Below are 27,178 nucleotides of genomic sequence, written 5' to 3' on the forward strand. Positions count from 1 at the left end.
GCGGTAGGTGTAGGGGTATGTGCATATATGTTTACACATACATATGACAAGTCAAATTGAAGTGTGAAACGGCAATGAGAAATTGCCTTCCCTTTGCTGCAAAGCCTTTGCGTATTATATGTCAGTGGACGATACCTAAATCCTTCTCTTGAAGGTTAGAAATTTACTACAATCATGAAACTCTTAGTGGTATTTTAGGGTTTTTAAACCAATTTTCCATTTGTGCCATTCATATGCTTCTCACCAGGGGAGACTGAAGAAACTTGCCTGATGAGCAACTCATCTTAAGAGAAACTTACTGCTCTTTTTTCACATTAATATAATCCCAAAGAAACACGCGGAACAGAACAGTGCCGCAGTGGGACAGAGGCAAACCCCGGCTCTCGTTCGCAAACTCGTTTCAGCAGACAGAACAGGCGCTCTCTGAGCACAGGGTACCCCTGCGTGAGCAGAAACCGCCAGCGAGAAGCCAAGGAGAGCAGACAGAAGAGCCGCCTCACCGCCAGCCTGCTACCGAGTGCTGCGCGCGTGGAGACGTTACCGAGATCTGCGACAGCGGCTCCAGGACGAAGAAAGCTTCAGGCTGATGCAAAATGGGCATGTGGAGACAGAAAGTCTGAAATTCATTCAAAAGAACCCAGAAGGGCGGAATGCAAAGTGACACGGCAGGCAGAAAAGAACATGCAGGAACTGCAGCAAGACACGAGAAACCTAGAACCTGTTTGCTGTTGCTACTGTGCCACAGAATTTGTGCTCGGGGAGGGCCTGCACGGGGCAGGAGCCTCTCATCCCGAACTGATGCAAGACATCACTCATTGCTACTGCTGTCAGGAACTACAGCATCATCCCTGGCAGCAGCAGCAACATTCCCTGGATGAGAATACTCCACATTTACCTTAACGAATAGCACTTCCTCTTCCACTGTTCAACTTTGCTTAGTAAAAACATTCCCAACTACTAAGAAAATGCGTCCTAAGTAAATGGAGAAGAGAAAGGCAAATAAAATATTAGATAATGAACAATTTGCAAGGTTTACCTAACAGCTGCAGTCTTTTACAGGGAAAAGGAAGAGAGACCAACGGCTTTAAAGGCACTTTTCTCTGCACCAAGGTCAAAACATCCAAAGGAACTGAGGCCATGAGGTGGCATACAGATTGGCCCCGATCCAGCTGGTATCCCCATCTGCTTTCTTCCACAGACCTCCGAGAGGAAAAGCGGATGCTGGGAGCATAAATCTGTGTTACCAAATTATACATGGAACCAACTACTGAATTAGTAATTCCTTAGCATCTCATCAGCCTACTCCCCTGCTAATGAATGAAGACAAAGGAAGGCAGGAAGGTAACGGATTGACTTGGGTGAAAAACAAGCAGCACTTCTCATTAGGAATTTACATGTGGGCACTGCAGCACCTTCCCCCTTCCAGGCCCCATTAAAAGGACGGAGAAATGCGAGCTGCAGTATTTGTTTCATGTGTTCATCGCAACAGGAACATCGCCCAGACCTAGACTGGGTCCAAGTAATAATCACTGTAATTAGCACTTCGTTTATAAAATTACCAGTAGACCCCAAAACATTTTCACAAAGGAGGTAATTACCCATATTTTACAGTTGAGGAAACAGATACAGTGCAGGTGAATGACTTAAAAGAAATCATCGGTAAGTCTGTAAGAGATGGCAATTATCCTTATTCCCAGACAAGGTTCTCTCCCCAATAATCCGTGCTGAATTCACTTCAGTCTTGTGGGAAGGAATCCAGAGAAAAACAAAACAAAACGGAATTTCCAATGTCTAGAAGAGCTGAAAACCAGATAAGCCAAACCTAAAGGAGAAATAAAAATACATTTTTATCGCTGAACTTTTGCTCACAGAAGGTCTGCAGCTAAGAGTGAAGAGACAGAGAATGCTACCTCTACTACATAAAGCAAGCAACAGACTGGATTTTGATTGCGATAGCACCTCTATTTCTGCACACGGAACAAAAACAGAAGCACAAAATTAGGTCATGGAACGGTGCCCAATGGCATGGGCTTACCAACTCCGTAATCAAAGACCTTGCCGTGTTTTGAGAATTTAAAGATGAAAACAGTAACAGTAATTAAATTATTAAGTACCTTCCAAAGCAATATGCACACACAGCAGCAAGCGGGGTGCGAAGCCCGGGGCGTTTACCTCCGCCCTCGGGGCCATTCCACGGGACGCGGCCCGGTCCGACAGCGGGGGCAACGAGCTGCCAGGCCGAGCGGCCGCCGCCTCCCCCATCACTCGGGGCTTCCTCGGAAGGGAAAAGGCACCGTCCTGGGAGCCACAGCATCCTCGCCTACGGGAGGCCGTTCTCAAAACACGTTATCAGAAGGAGATAGCTCCCGACTCCTAAATTTAATATGCAGAGAGAGGCTCCGTAGATCTTTGTGCTTGCTCAGACAGTTATTAAAAAAAAGAATCTGTTTTGCACACTTTTTTCATATTGCATGTTGGGATAAGGAGTTTTATTACTAAACAGGAAAAAACAATGTTTGGTTGTGTTGACTGATACATCTGTTTTTCAAAGTAGTCTAGATTGAAACAAGCAATTTGTCTGTTGCCTATGTATATTTTATTAAATGAGCAGCACAAGTACATGACTGATACGCAAGTATTTCTATTAGACTGAATAAACCAGATTAAGTTGGTTCTGCTATAGCTGCATTACCTCAAATGTAAGACACATGCAAGGTTCCAAATCTAGTAAATGTGCAAAATATTTCATTTCAGCAATTAAGCCTACGTTAAAGTTAGATATAAAAGCATTCAGCAGTAGAAGTTATCGCATGAATTTCAAAATTAAGACTTGTTTTAGAAGTGAGTGGATTTCATCAATATTCTAGGAGTAATAACTGAAAGAAAAAAAAAACAACACCATAAGCAGGAACAAAGCTCTCAGTAGAGAGATAAACATCAATTAAAATCTACCATCACCACAGGAAATACCAATGACTAGAAAAAAATGATGCCTAAAAACATTCAGGTTATCGTTTCAGGTTTTATGAGGCTGATGCACGTTGATCTGCACATATATTCCCCTCCTCCCCCTCTCGCCAGCAACACCACGCGTGGCAGATGTGCACTCCCAAATCCATCCTGATAAACTAAACTTGGATTTAACAGGACATTTACTTCCAGTTGTTCCTACTGACTTAGTCAAATACCCTAGGTTCAACTATTTAGAAGTTCTTATGCATCTGGTAACCTGTCTGCTAGCATTAAAAAAAGCTCTGTAAAGGATGAAGCCTACAAGATAATATAATTACATTTTTCAGAAGGGAATCTTCAAAAAAAGAGATCTTTGCTCACTTGTAGCTCACTTTCAATGAACGCTATCACCTTCTATTGACGGATGACGACTACTTCTTCCTCGAGTTTTGTTTATTCCATGAAACACTATTTAGGTCACCCTTCCAAGGGTTCTGCTTCCACCTTCCTTTAACGACCCTAGCATTCTGGAACTGCACTCAATTTCTGAGGAGGCATAACACATTTCTAATACCAATTTGGGTGAATAAGGATTTGTATCAGAAGCTAGACAGAAAAGGAAAAAATAGCATGCACCATCCTATTGCACAAGAACTTTTTGCAAGATATGCTCAACTGTATTTCCATAGCAAACAGAGCTTATCTTAGGAAAGAAAGTCAGGGTGGACACGACAAAGCGAGCTCCTAAAACAAGAAATCTAGCCATTTCCTTTCTTGTTACTTTGTGTTTTTATATTACTGACACCAATTCTCAGATACTCAGATTCATCAGATACTACCTTCATTTTCATCATTTGTTCTTCTCACCATTCCTTCTACTAGGAGATGACTTAAAGCTAATTCACTACACAGAGGAGAAAGATTCCTTCTGGTTACCAATGCCTATAATAAAGATTTTAAAAAACTGCTTTCCTAGAAAGTCAAGGCATTCATGTCTTGCTGTGATATAAAATATATGTTATAAGGAAGAGAAATAATCCTCAAGGGCTTTTCCTCAGGCAAAATAATTTGTGCTCTTTGCCCCCCCCCCCCCCCAAAAAAAAAAAAAAAAAAAAGTTAAAATCTGTGCTCTGAAAACCTGAGAAAGAAAATAACTCAAGATGATTTTGGAGGATAATGCTTCTCAGGCTGACAGGCTGTGTTAAACCCAGAATAAAAGCCAAATCCCACCTATCCAAAAAACACTCACTGTAGGAGTAGCAGCCTTGAACACCAGAACAGATGAATCTGGGCCTATGAAAACTATTACTATTAAAATTTTGAACAGGAGGAGAAAACAAGAAAACATCCCTAACATTTCCAAGACTGATCTAGAGAACCCAAGTTTTATTTTCCATTTCAGCTCTTAATCAGTGGGTTAAAGAGAGAAGCATGAACATCAAAGTTGAGGAAATAATGGTTAGCTGAAGTTTCTGAATATTATTTTCAAGTTCTATATCTTTTGATAGATGACTGTGCAAACAAGATGAAGAACTAGCTTTGTATCAGTTTAGATATATACCTACCATATAGGTAAAAAGATCAGTCTTCTAAATATCATTTTCTCAAGCACAGACTATGATCAGAAAGATGCTTCCCTTCTGTCACATCCTGATTCATAACAGATTTCTAGCGATGACTGTGAAACCCTACTACTATTGATAGGTAAAGCTAACTGGGTCTCAATTCACCCAAATCCTGCTGAGGATTCAGAAACAACATAATGCATCTCAGTCTCGGCTGTACTGGATCAGCAGTACTTCCAGGGAGAAGAAACAAGAACTGTACCTCTCTTAATAAGCTGATCATGTGGACAGAAAGCAGAACTGCTGCATAAAGAAGTGAACTCAATCCATTTTCACTTTACAGATTTAAGAAGCTGAAGTCATTAGAGTGCTTCTCAGGCAATGATTTTTTTACAGCCTCTATATTTTCTGGGAGAAGTATCAGCAGAAGAATTTTCAGATGTGCTTCAAGCCCCCCAAAAAGGAATGGACATAGGCAGTGGCTGGGTAAAGTCAGAGGATCTAACTTGTAAACATTCAAATCTCCTATGAACAGCTCACTACAACCCTACTTTTAATTTGTGGCTCTAATGAAAGATATAAACTTTTATAAGCATCAACAAGGCTCAGAGAAGACCTAAATTCATTTCAGTGCTCATTTAGCAGCTTCAGCTGTGTGCAATTAAAACTTCAGCATTAAATGTTAGAGAATAAAATAATGAGACACTTAAAAAATAATCTGTGCTTCAGTGGGCCATGCCTGATAGAGATTTCATATGATCATTTACAAGATAAAAATAGAACCTGACCAAAAGCCGTAGCTGGAATTCAGAGTTACTATAAGCCGTCTTTTATGCCAGTGTCTTTTCAGTAGAAAAATGGGAAGAATCAGCTACTAAACTTCTGGGGTTTTACTATAATACGTGCACATAACGCCCCTTCTTTAGGCACACCCATGACTTACAATCCCACAGCCTTGGTGGCTGTTCACAACCATCAGCTTAAAACTAACAAATATTTTAATAAAAGATTAGTTTTTAGAATAATGAAAATCTCGGTCGAAGCCCAATTTACACTTGTGTTTATATTAGCATTTAAGCCAAAAGGGAAGTTATCTTCAGGACGAGAAATGAAATCTTAAAAACAGTAGAAGGGTTTTTTAAAATTCATAAAAGAACATCTTAAATGCTTCTACGACTACTTCCTGAGCCATCAAATTGTGACCAGGGCAGAAAGGAAACAGTAAATGGTACATATGTTTTACTGACCGAGAAAACCGTAGGGAAATGCAAATTAATACCAAAGACATACAGAAATATCAAAATAAGTTAAATCAACTATTCAGAGAACATAGGTCAAAAAAGTTATGTACTATGCAAGAAAAATACACACAGTTGAACTTGAAGAAAAACCAATGAGAATTGCTTACTTTATTATTATTCTTTTACAACTGAAACAATTTCTATACAAAAAGAAGCCAACATTACATATCTTCAGGGAAAAGAGATATTTATATTTGGGGAGGTCAAAGAATGCTACAGCTAAAAATGATGAAATGTTACAGCTTGCACACCAAAATTAAAAATGAAATGAAATTAAAAAAAATGAAATGATTACCAAGGTAATGCAGGTCAAGGGATCAAAGGTGAAGGGTCACACATTATTAAAAAGAAATCCAAAAGGACGTCTGCATCAAGATCTCTGCAAAACAAAGGAGCTACAGTAAGTAACACTGATACCTTTCATGGAGTCAAATCAAAGTTCTTGAAAACAGACTATTCCCGACCTGAACACGGCAGAGCGCGAGATGCCTGATACATCAGAACCTTCTGCAATCGCAACCATTCTTTGACTGTGAAGATCTACTTTTATTTTTAGCGCTGATTTCTTAGTTTCCCTCTAAAGCAGCTTGTATAAGCCTTCCCATTCCAGCGCATCCTTGAAGCATTGGTTTCTTATCAGACAAAACATGCTTTTGGAGCTCAGGATAACACAGCAACGTTGGCAGCCAACTCAGGACCCCAGTGCTCGAGTCATGGCGCACAAAGCAAGCGGGAGGATGCTGCTACTGGTGAGTTACGTTCCTTACGGAAACTGTTCCTTGGAAACACGCAACCGTCAGATGGGCTTTGGTGCAACTTTTACAACGTCTGCTTTCATGATAACTATTATATGCTCATTTTCTAGAATTTGCTTTTATTTGTTGTTACTGTGGAAATATTGTAATTATTGACACACACACACACACACACACACACACACACACTGAACTGCTAACATATCTGCTAAACGTATCAGTTTAACACTACAATAACAGAGTAATTTAAACGCAGTTACTGAGACAAAGTCCTCTCCTGCTAGAATTTCAGTTATACAGAAGCTATTAAAAAACCTTTGGTACCCATTTTCAAGTAAGATACAGTCAATTATCTTACTGAATTTATGCCAAAACAGTATTATTTACATCAAAAAAGTTTAAAAGCAAGGCACCCACAAAGGGCATTATATTCATTTTGGTATCAGCATCCCCCCTGTCTCCCTCTTTCCCTGCCTATCAAGGCATTAAGTTTCAGAAATCTTTCATGTGAACCAAAATAGCTTTATGTTCGAAGCAAAGAAACAAGCAAAACCCACAAAACTTTGTCTTAATAAAGAAACCACTAATGATACAAAGTCTATATATTAAACGTTGAAGTGCAATGCAATGATTTAATATGCTGGTGAATTTTTCCAGAAAAAAATGTTCCATCTTTCTCCATCATTCCTGCTTTATATATATATATCTTGGTTAAGAATCAGCTGAAGAAAGAGATTAGTCAGGTTTGATATTTTAATAAACCATTCAACAGTGATATCTGGCAAACTCTCCTCAAAAAGTTACTGCTACATGTTAGAGCTAAAATTAAGTTCTTGCCACTGTTTTCAACATTTACCAGTCGGAACTCTATGGCCAAGTTCACCCAATAACATCTTTTTTCTTTCTCAATTAACATTCGATTTTTCTCTTGCCACAGTATAATTCTCAACTACTTGAACATTAAAGTAGACAATTGTCAGAGTACCTTATGATATGGAAAGAAAAGAGATCCTGTTAGCTTAGAACGAGCAACGAATAAGTAAACTTTAAAAGAACCTAACGCTCTCCCTCGTGCCCCAACTCTATTCCAACCCCAGGTTTTGTTTTTTTTTTTTTTTTTTTAAACAGTAACAGATACATTAGTATCACGAAACCACATTTTGGGGAAAAAAGAAAAAAAGGGAGATTTTTTTTTGCACAGGTGCTGTAATGAGAAAGTAAGCGCGGAGGGGTTGCCGGAGGCCCGCTGCGGGGAGCGATGCCAGCCCCGATGCCCGTCGGCTCCGCGTCCCGGCACCGCGCGGAGCACGCTCGCCCGGAGAGGCGCCGCCACCGACGGCCTCCTCGTCTTCTCATCAAGAGGCAAGAAACCAGGTGAGCAGCCGAAGCATGATAAAGTTCAGCTCATTTCTGCAGAGATGCTGCTATTTTGAGGAAAACAATGTGCACAGAGTGCCATGATTAAACGTACCTGGATACAGCACATTTCCCTACAGCCCATAGCCAGATGCCAAACAAAAGTAAAAATTCCACTGAATATGATAAAATGTGAAGAAGTGCCACCCTTGAACAAAGTCCTCGCTTTTATTTGTACTAATTTCTCCATCATCTCTATTTTTTTTTTCTTTCTTCCTTCTGAATCCCTTGGTTTTTCTCTTCTAAATGAAACAGTCAACCTCGAAGGTACCAAACGTGAGACTGAAAAGACAGGATTTCAATCACCGACAGAACGTAACATCCTCAGTTTCCATTCATCTGACAAGTGAACCAACTCATTTGTGTTCATATATGCTAGTCCCTGGCAAAAGACATTTAAATCGACTTTGTAAATTGACTTTGTTGTAACATTTTCCTTGTAAAACGCAGTACAAAGTACAACTCATATAACATAATACTGAATGTTTAGTGCTGGGCAAGCCAGAATCTCAGACGTGTGGTGTAGCTGTAATTATAGCTACTGGTTTTGCTCTTGCTCCTGTAAATAATCAGGTAAATACTACTCAAATTCATGCACTCTGCTAATTCTCACATGTTTGAGGAATGGTTTACACATTAAGTAACTCAAAATACTTTCTATTCCCCCTACACTGGATTCTGTGCTCTCTTTTGATGATTTATTTCAGAGTAATCATGGACCAGAAAAAGGAACGAACCCCAACAAAAGATGTAATTTAGCAAAGGCAGACTAGGTTAGCGAATTAGAGGAGATAATATTCCACTAATTTTGTTTTCGCAGTTCCTACAGCAATTTACTATGTCCTTATTTTTTATAACTTGTTAGGTAAATGATAGAAAAAGGACTGGTGTTCCTTCTTACAGAAAACGATCAGATGTCTAAACATGCACTTGTCGCTGCTAAACTAGGATTGCCTACACGATACATTTGAGCGCAAGAGCTTAAGAACTTGAGTGAACTGGCAGTGACCGTCTTTCAGCTTCTGCTCCTCTGGACTTCCAGGACTTGGCTACTGCTGACCTTAGAGGCTGGGCCGCTTTCCGTGCGGGGACGCAGAAGCAGCGGCCTGTCCTCTGCTACGTGTTTGCACGACTGCGGGATCTTGCACAAACGAGTGACCAAATGATTTCATGTATCCCGCCACGTCTGCATTGCTCAGCTAAGGAAGAGCTTTGAAACAAAAACAGAACTCAACCTGCTAGCTAAAGGAGCCTATAATCCGCATGTCGATACAGACAGTAGTAAAAAATAAAAAAAGAACAGTTATAACTCTGCCTGTTGTACCAAAACTACACTAACATGATATTAAACACCTTAAACTATCAAGGATAAATGGAAAACCTATGACAGCAGCGCAACAGTTCCTCATGTCCAAGTAAGCCCTCTGGCTCTAAGGGCAAAACTTGCCGAGTTTACCATACTCTCCCTCTTTGGGGAAGCATCTTAAACAAAAAGAAACCTAAAGAACACAGAGTTTGATCCACAAATTTAAATACAGATGTGACAACTGATCAGCCTTGCGTTTGTACAAATTTCCAGCTGGGGACTGTAACAAGGATTCGCTTTTTGAGATTTTGTGCTGGATTCCTCTTATATAGGTTACTTCTCATCTTCAAAAGAATTTTTTCATTTTATCTGGCAACAATTACGCTGTGCCCTAGCTTTGAAGAATGTCAGACTGAGTAACACACCTAAATCCTATAATAAGGAAACTATTTACAGTTGAGAAAAAAAAGAGCTGTACTTTACTGCTCCGTTTTTGTCATCTGGACAGAACGTACTTCAGGTGTGCATTTTCTTTTTTGCCTCATCTGCCCAAAGAACCAAGGCTTATGTCATCGTCCTGTCTGTACTTCTGGCACTCTGCTTGCTATAAGCCGAAATATCTTGACCCTGTCGTTGACAGGCTTCATCTGTGCTTCATAGCAGGGGAAACCTCCAACATATTAAATAAGCACAGACCACTTGAAATAGCAAGAGCTGGGTACAGAAGAGACACCAAATTAAATGCAACTGCTGTAAATGAAGCCTGCAACAGGAAATTAACTATACACCGCAGATCAGGGAAGCCACTCAAAGAACAGTAAAGGACATGTTATAAATGCAAAGCAAGTTTCCTTCAATTCTTGCCAGCTTACTAGATACAAGATCGCCCAAAGCAGATAGAGAGCCCCAGGAAACCGAGAAGCAGACATTCACAGAGAGCACTGCCTCTCGGACAGGTGGAACTCGCTCTTCAGGCTCTTGTCCCATTTGTACCACAGCTGTAAAACAACTCAGCTCTGAGGCACCGGCAAAAAAGGCAAAATCTAGTGTATCGGGATATCTTTCCATGCTTTTTCAAATATGGCTTCAAAATGCATTTACTCCATAGGCCCTACACCTGCGTTTATGATTTACATGCACTTGAATTCTAGATGATTTACTGAAGAGTTATCACAAACTGGGACGTATTTCCCTAGTTAGCACCGTTCTACCAGCTGTGGCAAACCCCGGCTCGGCGTGCTTTCCCAACAGCCTCCGACGTACTCCTTTCCAAGGGACAGCAGAGCCCGTTCTGCTCTCTCCTGTCCACAACTGCACTCCAACCTGCTGCTGCAGTTTCCCACATTTGCCTGCTCAGCTCAGCTACTAGTGTGACAGCCCGTGTCCGGAGCGGTTCAAATCAAAACAAAAACGCTGCAGCACAAAGCAGTCAGCCACCTGCGCGCTTTCAGGAGGGCTTGCCAGGGTCGGGGGGGCCCCGGGCGAGGACGCCCTCCCGGGGGGCATGGGCCTTTCACAGGCCTCTGGCTGCACGTTAGACACCTTCGAGAAGCTCTAGATCAAGCAGCAGAGCCTTAAATTTTACACAAATGCCAGGGACTGAATATGTATGGTAACGGCCAGAGGTGGAAACAACACCATGAAGATTTTGTGGTCCCTACATCATTTCTAATGCTGCCTTCCTCAAAAGAACCTCCTCAGCACCGACTGGTCCTCCATAGCATGCTTTCTAACAAAAATAAAAACAAATAGATAGCATGCATGGTATGCTAGCCATAGGATACCATATAGCTACCTCACGGAGATGCACACCATAAACAGAGATTCACGGAAGTTTTATTACCCTCATATTTAAAAGGTTTATATTTGGCCTCCCAATTTTTTTTTTTGAAAGATGTTTTCATGCAAAGACATTATTGTCCCCTCCGTTCTAACACAGATTAATCTTAAAAGTTAAAATGGTTTTAGGCTCCTTTGCCAACAAGAGAAACCCTTAGAATAGCCTTAAACGAGGAGATCCCCTCTGCCTGGGGGCCAGCTTTTACTCCTTCCTCTATTACAAAAAACCCCTCAAGGACGGACCTAACCAGGTGAAGCAACGAGGTCTTGGACTATCACTGGGCACAGCCTGCAAGAGACGAAAGTCTGATTTTTAAAACCTAAACTGTCCAGAAGCTGACTAAAATAACATTAGGCAGAAGACAGTGGTAGTAGGTAGGCATTCACAGTGAAGCAAGGCAATACTCCAAACGAACTGGATCAGTTCTATTTCAAGCTTATTACTAGACAGAAAATATTTCCAAATTTGTAAAGTTTTCAGAGGTGTTTTGATACATTCCTCATATCAAAAAAGGTCATTGACTTAAACACCATGAACTTTTTTTAACTTTGTATATAATACGCCCAAACTACTATTAAATAATATTTGATTACTGAGAAGAAAAATGCAGAGAGAGCTAATTTAATTCACTCAGAATAGAAACTGGAGGGTGGTACATTATCCAAGGCAATACATTTTCATCTGTTTGCTGCGCTTTTACACAACTCACTCTGGTCCCAGGACGCCAATACGTTAAAAGCACACAACTGCAAGATCAGCCATTTCTGAAGACTTATCATTATACAATTCCAAGCATGGCCCTAACATTAACAAAAGGGAAGGAAAAAAAGTCAGATTTTCATAAAAGGAAGTTGAAGGCTTTCTCCAATAGAGCATAAATAGCATACCAGGTATTACTGCTTTCGCTTAGAATTGCCAAGAACGATAACCTTTCAATTTTGGTAAGTCACTGGGCATGCTCAGATCATTTATTAATTATGTAAACATGACAGAGAAACAGCAAAAGCGAAGCCAGTAGCAGATTTTCTGCTTTGTACATTCAGCAAAGCACAGAATTTCATTATTAACTTGACAAAATAAACCCATGATGAAGTGCCTCTGTTCAGCTAAAGTTTCTCTTTCACCGATCAGCCTTAAATCATAACGACACTTAAGGAAAAAGCCCCCCTCATGCACTAGACTACATCAGTCAGGTAGGCGAACAGTTTACTCCAGACTCTGCTCTCACACTTGTGTAAAACTATTTCCCTTGGAATTTGCTTTCAAAGCCTTTTTTCTCCCTTTTAAAACAGTTTTTTTCTTACTTTTTTTGTTGGTCAAAGTGATGGATGTGCATTTGAAATTTGGTGAGAACTGATAAATACTTAGCTTGCCAGCAACAAGCAAAGGCAGGCCACGCAGGGATGCAAACACACACGTCCACGTTCTTGGTTTTACCGATGCTCTGGCTGTTCCAGCACTCCGCAGCTATTTTGCCTTCAGCTTGCTACTTCCTTTTATTCACAAAAATCGTAAGTGCCTGGTCTCAGCCACCAACACAATACCAGCACGAGAGCAGCCCTGCGGGTCGGCCCCGCAGTCTGCCTCGGCCAGCAGTCCGCATCCGGCAGCGGCAGACACTGCTTAGAAAGAGCGCGCAAGCCCGACCGCGACCTCCCCCGGCACCGCTCCAGCACCCTCAGCCCCCGGATCGGGGGAGCTAGAGGAGGCATTCCTCGATACTACCCTCTGACAGGGCTTTTGCATGCCTGAGCTAAGAGCTGACCGAAGTTTCTCAGCAGATGACACGTTTCAAGTCTTGCACGACATGCCTTTTCACCCTAGAAGAGCCTAAGGAACGAGGTCCAACGCCCAGGGTCAGGACGACAGCGGCCCACGAGCCGGCCTTCTGCAAGGACTGGGCAGACGGGCGGCTTTGCGCAGCATCTTGCCATCCAGAGGTACCATTAGCCAACACGACACTGCACTGATCTGCGCTGCTCTGTCAGAGCTAAATGGTAATTTTTAGTGATCATTTCAATTTTTTGCATTTGGAAATTCTGGAAGATACCTGAAACCTGGGATGACAAGCCAGACATCATTGCATTTCTTCACTGTGCTGAAAGAACAGAAAAATTGGACTATGAAAGATTAACAGACTTTTCTTAAAAAATTATTTTCTTATTGGCTAAATATTATCTATGGCTAAATTTAGTTTGCATTCAGAAAACAGGCACGAAGAGTTCAAGCAGGGTATCTTTTTCAGAGCTGTGAACTTTCCATCACTAGCAAAGCAAGTAAACACAGCCGTGGGGGCACATTTAGCTACAACGACAGCTTTAGCTATAAGTTTTACGAGAGCGCGATGCTTCTTCGCGTCACAGCAGGCAAGCTCCGCTCCTGACAACTCACGAACCCTGCCAAGACGGGCAGCTCTCCGCTCACTGAGGGGCCCAGCCGCCCCGGACACCGATACGCCCGCGAGCATCTTCCCAGCGCTCGTGCACTGGGCTTCAACAGATTCGCTGATTAAGAGTTGGAAATCAAAAGGCGAAATGGAAAGCAAGAAAATCTGTAATAATATCACTATATTTTATACTCCACGACCACACGAGCAATAGGCAATTAGTCAAAATTAAATATTCCTATTGCTCTTGAGAGATCACAGAGCTGATGTAGTTTAGACTGAGAATATTCTGACTTTTAAGTATTGGCAGCTCTACAATTGCAAAGGGAAACAGGCAGGGTGAGAGAGCAAAGGACAGGAAGAATTCAAAGAAGAGCGTAATAGAAAATAATTGTTAACATCATCCAAACAGAAACGACAAAAACCCACCACTTTATGGAAAGTCTTTGCTCTGTCAGCTCACTAAAACCAGAACCAAATTCCTATTACACAAACACTAAAAATGGTCCAAAATGACTGACAACAACAACAACAAAAAAAAACAAGAGCAAGTAACTCCCTCACGCAAACAGCTCTGCAGAATTTTCTGGCAATTAAACAGCTTGTCCTAACCTGAGAAATCACATGAAAATCCCTCTTCTATCTTCCCCAAGAGCAAGATAAACAAACACACATTGTTTCACAGGCATCTTAATAAAAAATGTAAAGCTACAATTAAATGGCTTGGCTAAATCTATGATTTTATATCTCTGGTAAAAAAAAAAAAATTAAATTACAAGGAACACTTCCTTCACTGCAAAATATAAAAACACCATAAACTTGATTTAAGAAGAGATGACATTTTGAAATGGAAATATATTTCCATCAAACATTTTAGTTAAAACTGCATAATCTGATGGAAAGTAAATATCTCAACATGTTCTGAGCATTTTTAAATGCTTCATTTCTCTTGCTGCTCATTGCATTATTTTACTAAGTGTAAAGTCAACTACAGCCTATTCAGTTCTCAAAGGATATTGTTTCTCCATTCTAATTACTCAGTCCTGAGCAACATATGACCATTATCCTCAATCAACAGATGAAAGTGCTCGAAAAAAATAAGTTGTTTGCCTGTGTTCCCATGGTGATGCCCTGGTAGAGGAAAGAACAAACCCCAACTGCTCCTTGGCCTCTACGTTAAACGGTAATACCTCCTTTGCAGATGCAACGGAATTACCAGCGGAGCCCCAGTCTGCACATCAGCGTGCAATACGTGCCCTTTATCCTGCCTTACCAGCCTTCACAAATTTTTAAGCCCCAAATGCAAATAAAAGCCATGCTGCACCGCTTCGCGGCTGCCCCGCGCCCAAGGGCAGCCCGGCGGGACGGGATGCCTACGGATTCATGGGAGGGTAACTCACCGACGAGTCCGAGGGAGGACGGCAACGCCACAGACATTCAAACCTCCAAGTTACGTCATGCATCTTATTTATTCTGTACCTTTTAATAAGCCTCGCTATTAGTGAGCCTTCTTGCAAGCACTACCAGTCATTTTGAAATTAGCACAAAGATTCTGAAAGAACTGCTTTATAAAACATGCTTTTCTCCCCGGTTTCAAAACTTGTGCCTTCAACAGCATATTCGGAACATCTCTGTAATCGGATGAGAAACATGTTCCCTTAGGAGCAACTCTGAAATACAGTCCAGCATTATTCAATCATACCCTAGGAAAAAAATAGTCTTACAACGATGAACAGATTCACGAAACTTTCAGGGGTGTGTGTGTGTGGGGGGGGGGGGGGGGTTAGTTCTTTCCACCCCTGTAATCAACATGAACTTTCCAAGACTTGAACTAGGCAAAAGCTTCAGCTTTTTTGCTCTGAGCCAGAGGCCAAAAAAATCTCCACCCCCAAGAAAGCTCTCCCTTTTAAATTATTAAATAAGGAAATTGCAACCAAAACACCGCATATGCGGACACGGATGACACCAGTATTGGTCTAAGTACAGAATCAGCTCCTTGTCCCCACTGAATGGTAACCACAGTAGCAGATTTTAGAGGTGAGAGATACAAAGGAGAATGGCAAGCTTTGCACTCAAACACACAGAGGGTTTTGGTTTTTTAAACTTACCAGCTGATTATTTAAGATTATTAGCAAATCATCAATCTAGAATTGAGGTATTTGAGACAAACTCACAGCAAAAATATGCTGACAAGCAAGCACTATTAAAAAACATTAATTTTGCCAACTATCGAGAAAGATGACACACTTACTTCAGTAGTAAGACCACATTCCTAAACTTTTCTGCTAGCCTAATACACCTAAAAAGCACCTATGCTTTCCAGTTTGTATCATCATACTTACTAAGTAACATTTTCAGTGATATGATTAGCTTTATTTGCCGCATTCTGTACCCCGGAAGGCCACACATACAGGCACACTTGTTCAAAGAGAAAAGGTTACAACCTGCGTGTGTAAATGTATACACAAAAGTATAAACCTGGGACAACAGAAATACCAGGAAAAAAGTGACCAAAATCATCAAGCGGCTTCAAATACTAAAAAAGGAGTATCGTTCTCTCGCAAACCTGTGTTGAGAGCTTTCTCAACTATCTTCCTCGAAACATCATCTTTTAGAGTCACTGGAATTGCTATTAGTACATGCACTATTCTCATTAGTATAAATTCTGTCATGGAATAAAATAAATTGCAACCTACATTTTTTAAATGTACATTTCGATTCAAATGACCCAAGACAAAAACATCTACATAAAATAGCAAATGGCAGCAACTTCTCAAAAGACTCCATTTGTTCTGTCATAAAATATTGTATGTTAAAAAAGATGCTTAAATTTAACTTTCAGACAAAAGAGGGAAGAAAAGGGCGGGGAGAATGACAACCCTGACAAATATATACATGAACTGATACTTGATTCTGTGCTCAGGTAGCCACTTGCAACCATTAAAACTTGTACATACAGTTTTTGTTAACACATTCAGAGAACAGTTAGCTTGCAACAGGCAGATACTAACTGCAATTTTAAAATAATTTCTCAGAGTTGACTGCTTCTATTATTAAGTGACTCCTGCAAATATGACAAAGGTATTATTAGAACAATACTACTTAAAACTTTAGGGTGGCTATTGAAGTGTAACCTTGCTACCTAAAAGGAAGAAATGCAGAGGATCTTCTCTCAGACATATTTAGATTATTCTTCCACTTCATGTTGTACCACTGAACACCTGCATTTTAAATACTTCTATTTCATTTCAATATAAACATAATGGTCAGGTTAACAGGAGATATGCAAACACACACATGCAAAATAACTGGATTCCAGTATAAAATACCCAATACATTTTGTCTCTTGTCCTTAACAAAACTTCTCAAATTAGGATAAGCTAGTCAGTTCTCAAAACATGCCGTGCTTTCTGGTCTGGAAGACTATCTTTACACATTTTCAACAGTAAGATAACATTTTGTTTAACGTAACCAAAACATCTTTTATTAATTTCCAACAATTGTGAAACACATCAGTAAGACAATACAGAATTTGAGTCTTTGAAACAAGCAATACACACCCAAGTAATGAACTTCTACCATATGATTACTCAACTTCCACATTTGTCTTTTTAAAACAAGGCCAGTTCAGAGCTTGTTTTCAACATTTTATACTATCTTATTATTTAAACAACAGGTTTCAGAGCAAGTAAATTCATATGCTGTCATTTACATGGCATGTTCCCAAAGAAAAGAAATAATCCATAAGCACAAGAAAACTAGTATGTTTAAGAACGAATACAAGATTTAACTACCTCATTAGTGTTCCAGCGGTGCCTCTCTTTCGGTAGACTTGAACATTTTGGTAGACATTCAAGCAGCTTCTTCGGTAAAAAGATTTTTACATGACTGCCATTGCTGTTCCCATGATCATCTGGAAAGAAGAGAATACGTATAATGTATATGTAATAGAAAAAGTGGTTTCTATTAGGGGACCCTGTTTATACAAGACTTAGAAATCCACTGGTTCACTTGTCAAGAACAGGTAATTTGTCACAGCAAGTAAAAACATGACTTCCTCTTGAAATTAAACCTTTAGTTTAGAAATAAAAAATATACATATGTATGTATATTGCACATAACAATGCCTATTTTAGCTTATTAGTTTCCTTTCCTCAGTGACAAATTTTACAAGCATTATAGAAGTTGTGACCACACGAGGGTGGTCTTCCAGAAAAGGCATAACTTCAGTCTGCACTAGACAGGATTTGCAGGTAAATAAGCACTGAACTCTAGTACCTGCTACAGTTTTGACAAGCTGCAGCAAAAATAAAACTCAAGGTCTTCTTAGTTACCTATGCAGCTATTTAAAACTCTGAAATGCACCATATATATCTGACTAAAGACAGGTTACTTTTCTTTCCATGCCAGCTTACAAAGTGCATATAGTTCTTCAAAACAGCAATGACGTAGAGTGACAGAAATCCTCCTACCTCACTGTACCCAGATTTCTCAAAAGCAGAAATACTGAAGAATAAAAATTCTTTTTGGTGCTAAAAAGGTAGAAGGTGCATTGACTTCCCTTAAAGACAAAACAAAAAACCTGAAACTCCAATGACAGCAGCCTGGTAGAGGTCACACAAGCATTAATATCATTTTGTTTCTGTCACCCCTCTAATAGCACCTAAAGAATCAGCGCATTCTGAACTGTGCATGTTTATGTGCATTTACACACCCAGTCAGTCCCCCCAGGAAAGGGGACACATCAGCAGGATAAAGCCTGCAGGCTGCAGAGTCTAGGCAATACCATGCAAAAGTTTCAGTGGGTCTCTATCTCAAGCCTCCCACCCCTGCTTGCTTCTCCCACTTCTGCAGCCCAGTATATCACCTACAGACTTTATTCACCTTCTTTATCTACCTTACAAAGTTAATTTCTAGCAATTTCACATTTGGAAATGCACAGAAAAAGCATATTACCTTTTTTCTTTTACATATCTGTACGTTTTAGGTCATGAAACAGATGCCAGCATCATGTTAGAACTCCTTTGCAATTATGTACTCTATAGAAATTTGCAGTGACCCATATCAAACAAAAGGGGATCTGGGCTGCAATCATTCAAGAAAGCTGAATAAGAGTGCAAACTAGTAGCTAAACATCCCCAGGATTTTAAAAGCTTGATTATACTCTTGGATGTGTCAAGTTCAACAATATACACGCTGTTAAATCAACTACTCATGCAAGCACAGCAGATGAGCTTACAAGATAAGCAGTGATGTGTGTGATAAACGTGAGCTGCTCTATAATTTATGACTACTGCGTATTCAGTGAGTTATTGGGAAGTTTACTGTATGACTGCATTAGACTAAATCAACAGGGCTGCCAAAAAACAAGCAGCAAGGTTTCAGCGGCTCCAGACAAGCTGTTTCGGGGTTGCCAAGAGACAAAAGCCTGGCTGTCAAAGCCATCTCCCAGCTCCAGCCCAGGAACCGCGCGCTGCCCCAGCCCGCCCCGCTCACGGCCACCGTGGGGTGAAGCCCACCCTGCGCTAAAGGAACGGGCAACTGGCCGAGGTGAACGACCCACCGGAGCACAGAAGTCAAGCCCACCGTGACAACAGCACTGCTCACACAAGAGTAAGCGGTTCCTCTCCCTCCTTTTCCAAATCTTCAAGATTTTTTAAAAATTAAGGAATACATGAATGTAGACAGCCTTCTTATACTACTTAGCTAAAACATCACCAAAATTTATACACGCTGATCTTCGGAGTAGCGGTGCGACACGGGCAGAACAGTCTCAACTTGGAAATTTTACTTAATCTATCGCCAATTAACACACTCTTAATTAGTGATTTAGGTATCGAGCAAAAACACACACACCCCTTTCGTCCCCCCTCCTCAGGGTCGGTTTCGGTCCAACAACTCTCCTCCCCGCTGCCTTTGAGCTCCCCGGACCGGCTGACGTTTTGGTGCGCAATGGCTTCTTCTCACCCATTTCAGAGGCAGCGGGACCCAGCTGGGAGCGGCCCGGGGCAGCTGATGGCCTCGTCCCACTCTGCAGGTCACCCCTGCAGCCCCCCGCTACCGAAACCCGGCAAGTCACCTCCAGCACGCACACAAGGCTTGATACCTCCTTTAGAGGGAGGATTTGGGTACAGGATTTAACCCTAGCTTCCCACTTCTCCCATCGTAAACAAGCAGCTGGACAGTATCAATCTTCGTTAACCCACACAGAAACCAGGAAGGCGGTTCATTTGCTTTTATGCTATTCCGGTATTTCTAGCTTGACACCATCACCTTCACTATTTCCCATTACCCACTTCTTTAGCCCATCAAAAGCTTCACAAATATGCACTTAATAACACCATGTTATCCATAAAAATGGTGTAATTTGCATGGGGGTTAGGAATTAAGCTCTCGAGGGCCCCATCATGGTGACAATCGCCTAGTCACTCATATTCCGGGATCGGTCATCCAATTTAACTGGCACCTACTTAACATTTGCTATGTTAATTTTATATCATGGTCATTTCTCATTCGAAATACTGAATTGCAGTACATTCAGTTCAGAAGAAGAAAAGTATTTTACATCAGACATTACTACTTTTATCAACCAAACTACATCCCAAGTTAATTTCATCAGCTTATTTTCCATAGGCATGTTTTAACTGACATTAACTGTATTACTTTACCTCCATATCAGTCGAGTCCTCTATCATTCATTCCACTGTTTTGCAAGGCCGGCAGACCCATAATTATTCAGCTCATTTTATTAACTTTTGTTCACTGTCATCAATTATCAGTATTAATAATCCAGAAACTGCCTAAGGACAGATCCGTTAAAAGAGTTTTGGTACAAGTTATCAGAACCTGCTGACTTTCAACTTTCTAACTCATACTGTTAGTATTTTGAATCTTTGCATTACTACAGCAACGGAAGATGCTTCGCATCGTCCTGTAATATGACTGTATCTTGTGGCCTACTCTCACAATAAAGCAAAAATAAATGTTTAACGCTTCACTTTTCTGCATTTAGTAATGATACTTCTTCGTTCCAAAAAATCCCCAACACGGATAACAGTTATTGTCGCTTTCCTTGATCACTCAGGCTTTTCATTAGCGAATCCTCTAGCTGTATAGCCAGGATGACGCACGATAACCATGTGACACTAAGTGAATGCTAAATTCCATGATCTCTAAAACAGATTTGACCTTTCAAAATGACAAAATTGGCCAACTAGCTATGAAGATTAAACAAGAAAGTGACACATACACATTTGCTTTAAAACTTGCTTCACCATCCAGTGTTGTGGAATCATTCACGAAAATCCTAACTCTGAAAACGGTTCTCCTGTGCCCTTCTACCACACTTAATGACTTGGGCTTTGAACGTAAAGATGCGCCACTGTATGTCCTACTCGCTCAGACATTCTTCTGATAAAATATAAGAGAACGTCATACACACGTGCATACCTACTACCTATTCCATTTTCTTCTTTATTTTGCGTCAGGAACAATACTAATCCACTATTTTTGTCACATCCGTATTTCACGGCAGAAGAAAACCGATCTAGATTAACAGCCAAAGCTGGGCACAAAAGATGAGGACTGTCCTCCCAGCTGCAGCACTGGTGTTCGTGGATGACCTTGGTCTCTCCTGGACTTCCATTCTCGTGATTCAACTCCCTTCTTCGTAAAGTGGCGTCAGTAGATCTCAAAGCATCGCACAGGATCTGGCATCACTATATACAGACCAGCTACCAAGGATTCAAAATCCTCCAGCTGAAATATTATTGCTTTGCTGCTCATGTTCCTCACAAATAATCTCAATCCTTTTAATTAACATACGTAAGCCTTTAGGGAGATGAAGCAAAAAAAGTGGTTGTCCTGTAATCTGGAACACAAATCTCATTTCTAGTCTGATTCACCCACTCATCTACCTGATTTATCCACTCATCTACCACATAGTCTTCTGATAAAGTTAGAGAAATATGAATCAATACTATTCAGTATTCATGCCTGACTCAGAGAGCACCAGTACATTCCAGAGGGAATATTTTACATTTATTTGGGACTAAATTTTCCTCTGCAGTTAAAAAAAAGTTGCAATTTCACAATGCTTATTTGAGCTTACTGTGCAAATCCAGGCCAGATTTGTACTTGAACTTTTTCGCTAGTATTATTTTTGCTATGGGTGTGACTTATGACATTGTGATCTGCAAACCCTTCTAGTGTCAATAAAAAGTGCTTTTGCAAGCAAAGCTGCACTTACACAAGGAGGATTTGCCAGTAAAGCTGTATCGACAGGGGGTTTTTTTAGTGTAAACCTGGCCACAGTTCAAAAAAGATTCCCAAGGCACGAACAGCCAATTTTGAAAACTACAATAAGGAAACTATATACTAAAATAAAGCAGCCTACAATGTATCTTGTTATGATTCAATATGAAAACGTGAGTATTTAAGTTCCATTAGCCATCTTCAGGAAGTATTTATTAGTGAAACAAACACTCAGGTGAAATTAAGTATAACTATCACAAAGTTCACAGAAAGTTCTGTATTAATTATACACTATAAACCCTTTGTAATTTTACGGTTTCGTTCATGCTCCTTGCACTTTATCCCCCCGAGGGATGCAACATGAGCCATAAAACTTTAAAGCACACAACACCAAATCACAGCGAGTTTGCAGTCCTACCCTCCCTCTCCAAACAACCCTCCCCCCCTTTTTTAACTGGTTCTTAAATTTGCCGTGATCCAGAAGGTGGACCTAGGACTCCAGACAATTTAACTACCACAGTTAATCAGTATCGTATGTAATTGGACAATACAGAAATGGCTGAATGGCTGTTGATCAACTGCTGATTTGCAGACAGTTCTACGTTGTATATAAACAAAGAATAAGCTTATAAAGCCACAAACAAGTTTTATAAAGCCATTATTATCAAGTAGCAGCTCAGGGTGGGCCATTTTCTGAGCTACCTCACAAGAGGTAAAAGGTGTTTAAATGTTACAAACAGGTACTGACATATATAACAGTTAAAATTATAATGTAACTATTAGCTACTTAAATGGAGCGGGAGGGCATCAAGATATTCAAAAACATCGTTTATCATACAGCTTCTTAATAAATAGAACCAAGTAAACACAGCGCATAAGTGGCACTTATACAAACAGAGTAAATGTAAGCGGCTTGAAGTCATGCAGTCATCGATGCAATGAAGTATTGACTTAAGCGATACAGCATTCCTCTTCACAAGTCAGATAACGAAAGCATGGTTTATTTAAGAAAACTCAGTAGTGATAACATCAATACCCAAAGCAAAAGCATAAATCCCGCCATCTTTCAGATCTGTGTTTCTCTATTCTGTCGGCATTCCTGAAACTCTCCCCCTTTGGGAGCAAATTACAAGCAACTTCTGACTCTTCACTTTGAGAGATTTTATATAAGGAAATAGACAAAAAGTTAACATTTATATTTAGTTCAAAGAAAATTAGTATCATATTTTTCACGTTATTATTTCCCATGTATCCATCTGGATCTGCTACGTCCTGGGAGACAGATACAGAGACATAAAGTCCCTTTTAAGTCCTACATTCTGTCTACATTTTCACTTGCGGATTTCTGAACACCAACAAAATCAATACATTCAATCTGGCAGAATTAAATGTGAAGAATTATCCCTTCATCCAAATATCTGAAACACTCTGGCATACTATTTCCAATAGCTAAACTTTGTTCCTAGTACTTTGGATCAGTAAATAAATAGCAGTATAATCAAAATCAACAGCTTTTTGGTCTGTTTTCCAGAAATATTTGGATGATGACATTTGTAAATCTCTTGGCAACAAAGACAGATTTCTAAATATCAATTGAGTATAACTAAGATAACATCTTTCTAAACCTGCGGATAACCCACTGCAGTTTTCCAGCGCGGCGATAGCCAGGCCTCCCTGAGTCCCAGCCTTTGGGTCAAGAGCTCGTCGAGCAAAGACACTCGTAACGGGCAGAGCACTGTCACCGCGCTGCCCCACGGCCAAGTACCTGGGCACCAGAGAAGGAGGGGGAACCGTGGGGGGAAAAACAAAACGATATTGGCAAAGGTAAAGAAATATGAAGTAGGAGCAAGGAGGGGAGAAGAGGACACGCAAAACAGCACAACTGTAACTGCTCTGGGGGGAAGGAGGGATGAGGAAAGCCAAAAAGCATCAGGAAGACTTAATACAAATAATAGTATCAAGGATGATTAATAAATATTTTTCTCTACTATGTTATTTAATCTAACCTAATTTCTTAAAATATTTTTGATGAATACTTTGTTACTATGACAAGCCCTACAGACAATTCTAAAACTGTAACAAAAATATAGCTAAAAATCTGCTGCATTTTATCTTCCAGGTTCTCCCCAGCAATTGTGTCCTATTTATAAGCTATTTATCCATTTCATATAGCAGAAAGTTTCCTGACATTTTGTAACTGAATTCAATTTAAACAATACAGCTGTTATATATGTAAAACTGCAAATGGTGTGTTTGGGGGAACCGGTGATAGCACAATTCTAACTACAAGTTTTCTCCTTTCAGGCGTAACTGCCACGTATGAATGTGCCTTAGTTTCTCCGTAGAACAGCTATTAACCACTGCGCAACAGCACAACTTTCCCAATAAAACAGGCACCATCCCTGAGCTAAAACAGACGCACCTGCTTTGTTTTTTCTACTACAGTTAACAATAAAAGACAAGACTAGATAGATGCCGATAGAATGACTTCACGTAAAATAACTGGCAACAAGCTGTAGGACAAAGGGCAAAGACTTCATTTATGGATTTTCACACTTTAATAAGTAGACTGCTATTGCAAAGTATTACTGGCAATTCTGAATGTTCAAATAAGTTAAAACTATTGTCAAAACATTTATGTTAAGAGAAATCATCGTACTCTTTATATTTTGCAAAATGTATGCTTTAGATGCTGCAAGATGCACATGATGCTTAAAGACACATCTTCCCTAGAAGAAAACCGCTTTTTTCCTCCTACACCAAACTCAAACTTATAAAGCAGATTTGAGTAGTATCATCCATTATTGCCACTACCTATGCATAAAAGGACAGTATCTGGAAAAACATGTTGTAGCATGTGCTGCTAGCTTTCATTTCTCCCAAATAAGCTCATCTGCCGTTTGAAAGAGCAAGTACTGTACGTTATTTTCAAAATTTCAAGCAGGTCCCATACAGTTCCTCAGCAAAGGTTTTGGTTCTTTTTGCTAACATTTGACGGTTGCAGTCTGAAATCTATGCTACTGGAGACTGCTACAAGTAAAATGGTATTATACTGCCACGGTAAAATTTTAGAGCACAGATCTACCACAGGCTAATAAACAACTGGATATTTCTTAATGAAAACCTACTCACTGGTTGAGAAGGTCAGATTTACACAGTTAGCTATTTCTTTCTTGGAAATACTTTCTTGGAAATAGGCAGCTTTATTATCACACTTAGAAGTACACTTCCTAAACCAGCAAAAATGACTACCTCTATTTCACAGGTTTCTCTTTTGTTATCCTGTTTTAGCAGGGTTTTTTTTTTTTAAGCATCCTGCTAAACGTAAAAGACAAGTGAGAATTTGCTTAGATACAGAAGATGCACAAATATAACTTGGCTTCAAAAACAAACTTCAGGAGTACAGAAACTGCGTAGCTACTTTTGCATCACTAATTTTTCCCTGCAGATCATATATTTAAAATCCCGAAAGTATGTTCCCATATGAGTTCCACTCTGTCACTTTTAAAAGTGACATTAGGATGAGCAGACCAATGCTCACTGCGGCTAACATACATTTGCTTTAGAGGTGCCACCAATTCCTTCTTTCCCTCTTTAGTTTTCACTACAACTAACCAGCTTGCGAGTGGGCTAATACTACCTCTTCCAACTCAACTGCACATCAACTTTGACCTAATGAAGGACAGATAACCAAACGCTCTTCTGAAGTAATAACCCAAAAGGTACTGGTACTTCTTTGTTTCGACAAAAAGAACTTACAAAAGCAACCTACAACATTTGGGAATCAGGAGTGCTGTAACCACTGCGCGTGTGCTATTAACCCCTATTTATCCTGTGCCCAGTATATTACCGAAGTTCAGAAGCACTGTGCACCCCTGGAAATTTCCACAAGCTAGCTACTTCCTATTTTCTCCAAAAGCCCTAGAATGCACTGCAGGTAGAAAGTTCTTCTAAATATTGTTGAATAATAAGATGATAGCTGGAAGAAAAATAAAAAAAAAAGAAAAAGACACAGATGAAAGAGATTTATAAAAAAATTAAGAGTTAAACATGATAGCTTACTTATCATTACAAATGCCTTAATAATGCAGTGATAGGTGGATATTATTAATCAAACACTGCAAACATAACAAAAATAAAGCACATTAATTTTCAATACTGCAAACCTTCTCAACACTGGTATGACAGAAATTTTCTAAGAGTCCCAAAATACCGACTAAACCTAGTGAAATTAATTCCTGTAATTGTAGCAAAGTGTGGAGAGATGGTAAAGGAGCATGCAAAGTTGCAAAAACCCTACCAACTTGAGTACTGCAATGCTGCATCGGAACGGAGCTCTCCAATCCCAGTATCAAGCACAGCGCTGGCTCCCCCGGCGCCATACCTGCTCCTCGGCACAGCCCGAGCTGCCTGGCAAGCAGCACCTCGAGCACGGCCTCGGGCACAGGACAGGTGCCGCGCTCCCAAAACCGGAGCTGTCATCAGAGCGAGCCAGCACCCAAGGGCATATTTGCCTTTTAAACCCCACTGGATTTAAAACTTAGGTTAAACACACTCCAACATTGAAGGGAACGAAGGAAGCTAGAGAAGAAAAAGATGAAAACGAGACACAAAGCGAGGGAAAAATTAAGAAGAAAAATTACTTAGGTAAGGAACTGGAAGAACAGGAAACACTGAAAATGCAAGAAGCTGCTGGAAGCACTGCATTTTAATTAACTAGGCACAGTACTCCACAATGCACTCTACTAGCCTCATTTCGCTCCATGGAAAGTTTTTCTCCCTGTAGATATATTTGGTTTATTGAAGCAGACACAGAGGGGACACTAAAAAAGGAAGGTCACATTTCAATACTCGTTTTGAAGACTGCCTGGACAGAGAATTAGGATAGCTTTTTCCCTTTCCTTCTTCGTCTCCTCCTTCAGTAACTTATACCTTTTTCAATGCAGATCTGTAAAACACTGCTCGTTTGAAAAGAACCATCTAGAAATACATAAAATAACATAAGTTTATCATCAAGTTTTGAAAGAATAAATTCATTTTTATTTTAACCTTACTTGTACGTAATCATTTTACCGTTTCCTGATTTGGGAAATGAATCAGGAGTTACACCATCCCTAGGGGACCTTCATATAGCAGTAGCTTTAAAATAAAGAAATAAGCGAACCAAAAAAAGTAGAGCAAACATGTTTGGCAAGACCGTTAAAAAACAAGAGAGATGAGGAATTAGATTTTAAGAATTTGAAACTTTAAAAAAGGCCCATGTCTTACTTCAGAAATCTTATGCATGGAACAGTTAAACCTACAGTACAAAAACCACTCAACAAAAACTCAGTCCTCAAGAACATATGTAGTTCCTATTGTTTGGAAAAAGTGAAGCAAGTGCGTTTTCTCCAACTGCACAAAT

General features: G+C 40.1%; 1 protein-coding gene across 9 annotated transcripts in view; it reads right to left on the reverse strand.

The window, feature by feature from the left end:
* Nucleotides 1–27,178, reverse strand: part of CAMTA1 (calmodulin binding transcription activator 1) — a 435,941-nt gene that overhangs the window by 382,854 nt on the left and 25,909 nt on the right. For 8 of the 9 annotated variants that reach the window (XM_064525335.1, XM_064525333.1, XM_064525334.1 and 5 more), the window contains one exon: nucleotides 17,316–17,434. In XM_064525335.1, the coding sequence (XP_064381405.1) occupies nucleotides 17,316–17,434 (119 nt within the window). Of the gene's footprint in view, nucleotides 1–6,113; nucleotides 6,200–17,315; nucleotides 17,435–27,178 lie in introns of those variants that run through there. The other variant, XM_064525337.1, reaches the window with a different exon arrangement.

The sequence above is a fragment of the Dromaius novaehollandiae genome, chromosome 24 (genome assembly GCF_036370855.1).
Source record: "Dromaius novaehollandiae isolate bDroNov1 chromosome 24, bDroNov1.hap1, whole genome shotgun sequence".
NCBI classification, from domain to species: Eukaryota; Metazoa; Chordata; class Aves; order Casuariiformes; family Dromaiidae; genus Dromaius; species Dromaius novaehollandiae.